At 31.2% G+C, this 9,986-nt stretch overlaps 1 protein-coding gene across 1 annotated transcript; it reads left to right on the top strand.

Moving 5' to 3' along the window:
- Window positions 1–4,022: 4,022 nt before the first annotated feature.
- LOC127240966 (F-box/kelch-repeat protein At1g57790-like) lies at window positions 4,023–5,123 on the top strand. Its single transcript, XM_051259839.1, has one exon. It carries the CDS (start codon window positions 4,023–4,025, stop codon window positions 5,121–5,123), a length of 1,101 nt encoding a protein of 366 aa, XP_051115796.1.
- The last annotated feature ends 4,863 nt before the right edge of the window (window positions 5,124–9,986 follow it).

Here is a 9,986-nt window from a genome sequence, read left to right as displayed (position 1 = left end):
AAAAGCGTTATGGAGCACCAAATCCACCTTCTCAAAGATCAAAGCCGTGGATCGTCTATAGAGGACATCAAATCCAAAGCTTAGGATCAAATCGTCCGCACGGAGACCGAAGCCCTACAAAAGCAGCAAAGACAAAACAAAAATCAAAGCTGCGGATCATCCAAAGAAGACATCAAATCCAAAGCTGAGGATCAAATCGCCCACACGGAGACAAAGTCCTCCAAAAGCGGCAAAGCCAAACTAAAGATCAAAGTCTCGGATTATCTAAAGAAGACAACAAATCCAAAGTCGATGATCAAATAGCCCACATGAAGACCGAAGCTCTCCTAAAGGCGGCAAAGCCAAAGCAAAGATCAAATTCTCGGATCGTCTAAAGAAGACATCAAATCCAGAGCCGACGATCAAATCGCCAACACGGAGACCAAAGCCCTCCAAAAGGCGGTAAAGCCAAATCAAAGATCAAAGTCTCGGATCGTTAAAATAAGACACCAAATCCAAAGCAGATGATCAAATCGCCCACACGGAGACCGAAGCTCTCCAAAAGGCGGAAAAGACAAACCAAAGATCAAAGCCGCGGATCGTCTAAAGAAGATATCAAATCCAAGGCCGACGATCGAATCGCCCACACGGAGACCAAAGCTCTCCAAAAGGCAGAAAATGCAAACCAAAGATCAGAGCTGCGGATCGTCCAAAGAAGACATTAAATCCAAAGCCGACGATCAAATCGCTCATACGAAGACCGAAGTTCTCAAAAGGCGGAAAAGGAAAACCAAAGATCAAAGCCGCGGATCATCCAAAGAAGACATCAAATCCAAAGCTGACGGTCAAATTGTTTGCACGGAGACCAAAGCCCTCCAAAAGGCGGCAAAGCCAAATTAAAGATCAAAGCCTCGGATCGTCTAAAAGAGACATCAAAATCCAAAGCTAACGATCAAATTGCCTGCATGGAGACCAAAGCCCTCCAAAGTCCGGCAGAATCAAACCATAGACCAAATCTCTTCGGATCAAAGAAGCCATAGAAAACTAAGTTGGAAAATAAATCGACCAGAAAGGAGAATCAAATGATCCATTTAGATAATATAACCCACTTTAAATTCAAATCAAATATAATTTGTACAAATTTTATGTTTATTAAAAATAACACAATTTTTTGTCCACATATATAAAACAAAAAAAAAAAAAAAAAAAAGAATCAAATTGTCCCTATTATTGTAGATATAAAAATTTTGATAAAGTATAATTAATAAATAATTAAGAAATATATTAGTAAAAATAATTATTGTATAATAAAAATAATTATTAATTAAAATTAAAATAACTAAATGATTTAATTAAAATTAAGAAAATTATAAATTATAAAATTTAAAATGTGATTAAAATTTATAATTATATTTTTTTAAAAAACAATTAATTGTACGAAAATAACCGAAATGAACAGAGTAATATTTACCTTCAAATTAAACTGGAGGATTAAAAAAAAAAAAAAAGGGAGTCTTTAAGGGCCTTGAAAGGGCCCCAAAATAATGAGGAAGCATCCTCACCAACAAACGAATATTAACGTATAAAACGTAGTTTCACAAATCTTCGTATTATGTCATCAAAATCATTTAGGGGCAGTTTGTTTCAAGAATTTGATAGAATTTCATTATGCTAGAAATTATAAAATATTTAATATATAATCCGTCAATCAAGGAAATTATAAGACATTGGGCTTCTATGCCCATCAGTTAATAAATTTTAAATTAGGAAAAAAAAGTAATTTTAATTTTGACATTTTTCTCTTTTTCAATAAAATTATTGAAATATTCTCAAATAATTAATTACTGCAAGATAATTAAAATATTATAGTAATTTTAATTTTGATATTTTCTTCTTTTTAACAAAATTATTGAAATATTCTCAAATATTTAATTACTGCAAGATAATTAAAATACTGTAGTAATTTTAATTTTGATATTTTCTTCTTTTCAACAAAATTATTGAAATATTCTCAAATAATTAATCACTGTAAGATAATTAAAACACCAATAAAAAATAATCGATGAGAGCTGATTTTTCATAATTCAGCATTGTTAAATTTAATTAAGACCATTGATTAAAAAAAAATATTTAAATTGACTAAATTGTACTTGTTTAATAGTTACAATTGAATTATTTTTTCAATCAGCACATGATCTAATATCAAATTTAAAAATATTTATATGAATCTACATATACATTCTTCATATGTAATATTGATAATTTAATATTTTGAAACGTTTGTGTAATATAATAATTCAATATATGTATATATAAAAATCGGAAAACATAAAAATATTTTCTTGAATTGATATTAAAAATTTAATGACAAGCATCATTTAAACAATTTTTTTTTGGTATTGTATATTTATGATATGTATCGTCTAAATATTTATAATTCCTCCAAATTACGATTACTCACTTTGTAATTTTACAAATAATAGACATGATGTAAAATCGGAAAATATGATTAATATTTTTCCAATAAAAATCAGTAAAATAGAGAGGGCGGACACTCATTTACTTTCTTGCAAAATCCGTCCATTGGAAATAGGAAAGTAGTCAGAATTTTAATCGACGCCTGTATTTTCTCTCTCTCTCTCTATCTCTCTAAATATCCATCTCGGACAGACTATACAACCTAGGAGGTAGTGGGGCTGAGAAACCATGGCCGGAGAACAACGGAAAAGCAGCAAGAAGCTGAAATCGTGAGTTTTTTATTTAGCATTTCATCTATTCCAACAATTATAAGTTAATAATATCGTGTGATTTTATTTCCGCATGATTTGCAAAAGTTTCTACTATGTTAATGTCATGAAAAAGGGTTTTCCTTCTTAAAGAGAAAATAGTTGAATACTTGATTCTTGCCCATTGATATGTGAAGAGATGGGATCTAGTTTAAGCATTCTTAAATGTCAGTCAATTTTGGCAAATACGATTATTTTTATTCAATATTTTTTAAATACAAGCGCTCTAGTTAGATCTTGGGTTGGGTAAAATTTTCATTGGATTTATGAGTGTGTGCGTGTGGAAAAAAAAAACTATTCATGTTCAGTTGTACACAACAAATTAAACATCAGCTCCTCTTCATTGTTCTTTTCGTTGTTATTGTTGTTGTTTGACGCTTACAATATATGTCGATAGATCTGTAAAAATGTATGTTTGATTCAAATTATTTTTTTATGGGAGAAAAGGGGAAGAAAAGTTGCTCTCTTCAAAATGAGTGGATTTTGGAAGAAAAGGAAAATGGTTCAAAAATTTTAATATAAAATACTAATTATATCATTAATAGTCTATTTATAACTAAGTTATACCCTAATGTAAACCTTAATTTTATCTTTAATTCTTCATTCTACTTTAACTAGTTTGGTTTTCCCCCACCTTTGACATCTTCTCCGGTTCTTCGGGTTGTTATTAATAAATTTTTTTGGTATATGTTACTTTGTAGGTTTTATTTGTAAATGAGTTGTTCAAAATTTTTTATGCAAATGTCTTATGTGTCCTAAGTTTCTTCACTTATGTAAGTATATAATTGTGAAATGTGATCTGCGTTTTAATTTAAATAGTATTTTGATATGAACATATTATCTTCTCTCTCTCGTTATCTTCCTATCTATTTCATTATAATAAAATGCTACAATTATAGAGTTTGCTTGATTTTGATTCGAATTTGAGGTGGTGATTTGAGTTGTAGTTTAAATAATATTTTTGATAATATTTTTTTTAAAAATAATATATTTTTATTAAAAATCATACAAGATGAATAAATTTTTTTTTTTTCAACATGTCTAAATCACAAAATTTCTTCTTTAGCACCATTGCTATATAGTTTTTTTTAAAAAAAAAAAAATAAAAAGAATCTTCTTCAGCGGAATGGAAGTGATAAGATCAATTCAAGCGTGTAACCTTTGATTCTGAATTACATTGTATTCATGTAATTTCTATATTTCAATTCCTTCAAATATATTTTCTTATTTATCAAGTTATTTTCTGCTGGCAGTTCAATGGAAGAAAAACCTAATAACAAAAGGGTTTTAAGCACATCGACAGAGCTAGAGCAGGAGCAGCAACAGGAGCTCGACTTTTATCTTCCTACAGATATTCTACTGTTCGTCTTCACTCTACTGAGCTTTAAAGACACAGCTCGGGCTGCCGGTGTCTGCAGGAAATGGCGAGCCGCTGCCGCCACCGTTCAAAATTTGGGCACACCACCGCGGCTTCTGCACCTTCCAACTATATATAGTTACCATCGGTATGAATTTGTGGACCTTTCTTCGAGACAGTCGCACAGCCTCAGCTTGCCAAAATGCCGAAGAGGTAGACTCTACCATGTCCGGGATCGTTGGATGCTGTTTTTCAAGGCGAGCATGCGAGCCTTCACATTATTCTGTCCATACACAACTGACTCGGTTCAACTACCTCGATTATCCGAGGAGTTCAAAGGAGCGGCTTTCTCAGGAAATCCAAAATCGCCAGACTGTGTCGTCGTCGCTATAAATATATCTTTGTACACACGCGCAACCATCTCAACTTGTCGCCCGGGGGATGATAAATGGACGACTGTCACTTATCAATCGCAGTACCCATTCCCCGACTGCATTTGGAGCTGTGCAGTAGCCTGCAATGGTAGTTTCTACTGGATGAGCCCCTCAGGAAGGGTGGGAATCTTCGATCCAACGAGAAACAACTGGAGAGTCTTCAATGCCGAGCATGACCATTTGGTAAACGGTGGTTTCCCAAATAGAAGGAGGTGGTTCATGGCGGAGCACGGCGGGGAGGTCTTTCTTGTCCGGACATGCATTGTTTGTTCAGTAGCAGTCTTTAAGTTCGACCAGACTGAATTGGACTGGGTGGAGGTGAGAGATTTGGGTGGGATAACAATCTTTGTAAGCCCTAAAGGTTCCTACATAAAGGATAAGATGCCTGGGCGGATGAGAGACTGCATTTTCTTCTCGGACGACCAGTACTTCATGAGGTATTTAAGGCACCAGAAAAGATACTTTAGGGAGGCTCTAATTCGCCCTAAGGAACAGCATGAAGCTGTTTGGATCGATGCACCTGAGGATGATTCTGTTCTTCAGGGATCTTCCAAGCCAGCAACCTAATTAATTAAGCAGGTAACTAGTTGTGATGAATCGTTGAGAAGGACAATTAGGGTTTTTATTGTTCGTGGTAGACCTACCGATCCAAAAATACATTTGATCCTTGCTTTGCTTAAGGTTATCGTCTTCAATGATCTCATCTTATTTCTTTTCTTTTATCTTTTTAATCTACATATTTATATTAATTACTTGTTATTAATTCTATATACATATGCTAATGTGTGCGTTGCTTTTATATATATGTATATATAGTTTTTTTTATCCGTCAAATTTATTCAATTTTTTTTTTTTTTTTATATATATGTCAAGTTAAATTTATGTAAACACAAGAAGATTTAATATTTACCTATTAATTTTTATTTACTACAGTTATTACTATCAATTTAACCTATTATTCTCTTAAATCACTAACTTAATTTATATGGATACTTAGATACACTTAGGGTGTGTTTGTTTGGGGGTTTGGATTTTGAGTTGGGATTTGAATAGTAAAAATTTTGAATTTGAAGAGTTGTATGATGTGATATAAATAGGTGATGATGTGATGTTTTGAATGTAAAATTGATTTTTAGTATAATATAAAAAATGAAAAATAGGTGTTTGATTTGATATTTTTAGGGGGAAAATTTTGGATGAACAGTGGAATTGTATCCAAATCCATCAAAACGAACACACCCTTAATTGATTTTTGTATTTTTTTTTTCAATTTCTTACTAAAATGTATATTTTGAAATCTCCGCATGGTCCCCATAAAGATCATTTTACGGAATGAATTAGATATTTTTATGTTTATATGTTATTAATTGAATTATTATACAATAATTTAATTCTCTTTTATTATAATGTAATTTCTAATTTTTTATTATATAATAATTTAAAAAGTCAATTTGAATGCAATGTGTTAGCTTTGTATTTTGAGTTTGAAATATTTTTTGACGTATAGAGAAACATAATAGTAATATAATTTTTTTTTAGTATTTTCGACTGTTCCACTCAAAATTATTTATTTTTTATTTTTGTAAAAATAATCATACACTAATATCAAAATATCCTTAATTTTTATTTAAATTACAAATATAGAATTACACATATAAATAATTTATACATTAAATCAAATAACAAAAATATCAAAAAATTTTAAACACTTTTACTAACGTATAAACTATCACTACCAAAAAAACCTTTATTTGCCTCGGAATTAGCTTCGGAATCTATTCCGAAACTATAAAAAAAATATATAATAAATATTAAATCAATTAATTTTTTCTCACAACGAAATTTCTGAGACTATTTAAAAATCCGAACCTATATTAAATATATAATTTATTATCTTGATTAGTTTCAAAAATTCCAAACCTATTTTGATTAGTCTCAGAAAAGTCTAAGAATTTTCGAATATTTTGTAATTAGTTTTGGAAATTCCGAGACTAATAAGGGTTCGGAATTTCTGAGACTATTAAAGTCTCGGAACTTTCGAATCTATTGTAATTAGTTTCGAAATTTTCGAGACTAATATAGTCTCGGAAATACCGAACCTTTATTAGTCTCGAAACTTTCGAGCCTATTGTAATTAGATTCAAAACTTCCTAACCTATTAAACAATTTAAATTCACCCGTCACTGGAAATTAATTAATTTTGATTTTGATTTTAATTAATAAGTTTGATTTTGATTCTATTTAGATATATATATTTATAGTTTATTTAATGTGTAAAAATATGTGAATAATAATTGATTAAATTGTTACAATATAAATATTATTTAAATAATAAATTTAATAAGTAATTAAATTCGAGGTAAAATACATTTTTGGTCTCTTTTATACTATAAAGTGTCAATTTTATTTTAAATAGTTTCAAAATATTAAAAACATTTCTTTAAAATTAATTTCAAAACTTAAAAAACCTATAAAAATTCAAATATAAAATTTTCCATCAAAACTACACTACCCTAGTTTTAAAAAAATTTAATATAACTTTTTTTCTTTGAAATAAAATTCAAAACTAAATTTAAAAAAAAAATTCAAAATTAAATTTTTTCTTTAAAATAAAATTTAAAACTTAAAAATCCTAAAAAAATTCAAATATAAAATTTACCACAGAAACTACACTATCCTAATTTAAAAAAATTTCAATACTAAATTTTTTTCTTTAAAATAAAATTCAAAACTTAAAAAACCCTAAAAAAGTTCAAAAATATAATTTCCGACCGAAAATATACTACCCTAATTTAAAATATTTCAATATTAAAATTTTTCCTTTAAAATAAAAATTCAAAATTTTAAAAAATCTAAAAAAAATATAAAATTTCCGACTGAACTGCGCTACTCTAATTTTAAAAATTTCAAAAAATTAAAAATTTTTTTAAAATAAAATTCAAAACTTAAAAAATCCTAAAGAAAATTTAAATGTATAAAATTTTCAGCAAAAACTATACTACCCTAATGAAATTCAAATTTTAAAAAACTCTAAAAAAATTCAAATATAAAATTTTCCGCTAAAACTGTACTACCCTAATTTTAAAAAATTTCAAAATTAAAATATTTCTGTAAAAAAATTGAAAACTTAAAAAATAATAATAAAAAAATTCAAATATAAATTTCTCACCTAAACTACTTTTTTTCAATTTTAAAAAAAGTCCTATATTAATTTTAAATTTCAATCACCTGCCACCTATCAATCACCACCCTATACCATTCAACATTAATTTCCTCATTTATTTCTTCCTTCAATAATTCCTTCACTCCTTGATCTTCCAAAATATTCTCTCTTTTTTTTTTTCTTCATTGGTTAATTCCTCCTCCCCTTCAACTTCCACAATATTCTTTCATTTCTTCCCTCCTCCGCCTACTACTCCTCGGCGGCAGCGGCGTCGGCGTCGGCATCGGCGGCGACGAGAGCAACAGTGGTGGCAGCGGCAGAGCCAATCCTCCTTGTTCTCTTTCTTCTTCTCCGGAAGGCAGCGGCTTCTTCTCTGGCGCACCAGTGTCAGCGACAGAAGGCGGCGGCAGCGGGGCAGGCATTTAAAACATCTTTCATTTTCATCTTCTCGGGCATGCGGCGGCACGGGGGATATTGAGTTAATGTGCACATAACGTCCTATAATAAATTGAGAATTGATGTTAGGAGTTGAAAACTTATATTTAATATGGTTAAATGTTGGTAGATAATGAGTCACCCATGTTCTATGTTATAATTGTAACTCTTACTCTATTAAATGCGTGTTGAGGCAATAAGGTATTTTTCCACCTCAATCTTTCTGATTTCTTCCCCTAAAATTCAACAAGTATCACAGCCATTGCATGGCAATTTTTGTTATGGCGAATCGTGCCAATGATATTTCGTCATTTCCGATATTTTTTGGCGACCATTATGATCACTGGTACGTAAAATTGAGAACTATTTTTAGGTCTCATGACCTGTGGGAATATGTCGAAAGAGGATACACAGAGTATGAAAGTGAAGAAGATCTTATCGTTGCATAATTGAGGACGATCAAGGAAAACCGAAACAAGGATGCAAAGACACTTTCTTTTATTCAACAGGGAGTAAGTATAGAAATTTTTTCACGGATCATGGGAGCCGATCGTGCCAAGAATAATTTGGAGATCTTACAAAAGGAATTTCAAGGAAATCTCAAGGTAAAAAATGTTTCTATTTAAACCCTTAGAAGAGAGGTTGAGAATTTAAAGATGGGTGAAGCAGAAAGTGTTTAAGATTATTGTGCAAAAATCACATCCATTGTGAATGAAATGAGAATATTCAGAGAAGAAATCAGTGATAGCAGAATTGTTGAAGAGATTCTTGTGAGTCTACCTCGAAAGTTTGATCATGTGGTCTCTATTGTTGAAGAGACAAAAGACATTTCATCCTTAAGTGTCCAGAAGTTGATGGGATCGTTAAAGGCTCATGAAAAAAGAATCGCTCGGCATAGTGAGGAGACAACTGAAAGCGCATTTCAATCAAAGATATCAATAAATTCCAATCATATGGGGCAAATACCTCTCAATTCCATCAGAGAGGAGGAGGCGCACAACGAGGTGGAAGTTACATACAAGATTGAGGCAGAGGTGGAAATTTTAGAGGACGAGGAAGAAAAACACCTCGAAGATTTTCTCATGTTGAAAATTCATAACCTTGTAGTTTTGTTGATTATTCAATCATGTTGATCGAGATTGTTGGCACAAAAGTAAGCCTCGGTGTAAACACTGCATAAAATATGACCATATTAAGAAAAAATGTAGATTAAAAAACAATCAGGATGCACATTATTTGTCATATAGCTACTGACGTAAAAGACGATGTTTGGTACCTTGATAGCGGATGTAGCAATCACATGGCCAAAGACAAGTCAAGCTTTGTATTCTTGGATGAATCTGTACAAACAGAAGTGAAAATGGGAAATGGAGTTACAACTGCAGCACGTGGATTGGGAACAATTGGTGTTCGAACAAAGCAAGGTACGGAACATATATGTGATGTTTTATTCGTTCCTAACTTGGACCAAAATTTGTTAAGCCTTGGACAGCTGTTGGAGCACCATTACACGCTCAACTTTGACAATAATGAGTGTCATATCTATGACAAAAGAAATGGAAGACAACTCTTGGGTAATATCAAAATGCAGCCGAATAAAAGTTTCCTAATAAAATTTGTTTGTGGAGAAAATCAAGCGCTGAAAGTCTAACATAACGGTGACTCTTGGCTATGGCATAAGAGATTAGGACATCTAAATTTTCACGGTCTCAAAGTGCTTCAACAAAAGGAGATGGTGTATGGACGAATTTGAGGAAAAACGTGGGGTATGTGAGAGTTGTACACTCGGAAAACAACATCTTCTACCTTTTCCGAAGGAAGCTGCATGGAGA

This window comes from Andrographis paniculata, unplaced genomic scaffold (genome assembly GCF_009805555.1).
Source record: "Andrographis paniculata isolate CXL003 unplaced genomic scaffold, ASM980555v1 Contig80END, whole genome shotgun sequence".
Classification (NCBI taxonomy): domain Eukaryota; kingdom Viridiplantae; phylum Streptophyta; class Magnoliopsida; order Lamiales; family Acanthaceae; genus Andrographis; species Andrographis paniculata.
This window is presented reverse-complemented; position numbering and strand designations above follow the sequence as displayed.

Bases quoted from the DNA above. Each gene is read 5' to 3' on its own strand.
- LOC127240966 (XM_051259839.1), top strand. From the start codon at position 4,023: ATGGAAGAAAAACCTAATAACAAAAGGGTTTTAAGCACATCGACAGAG.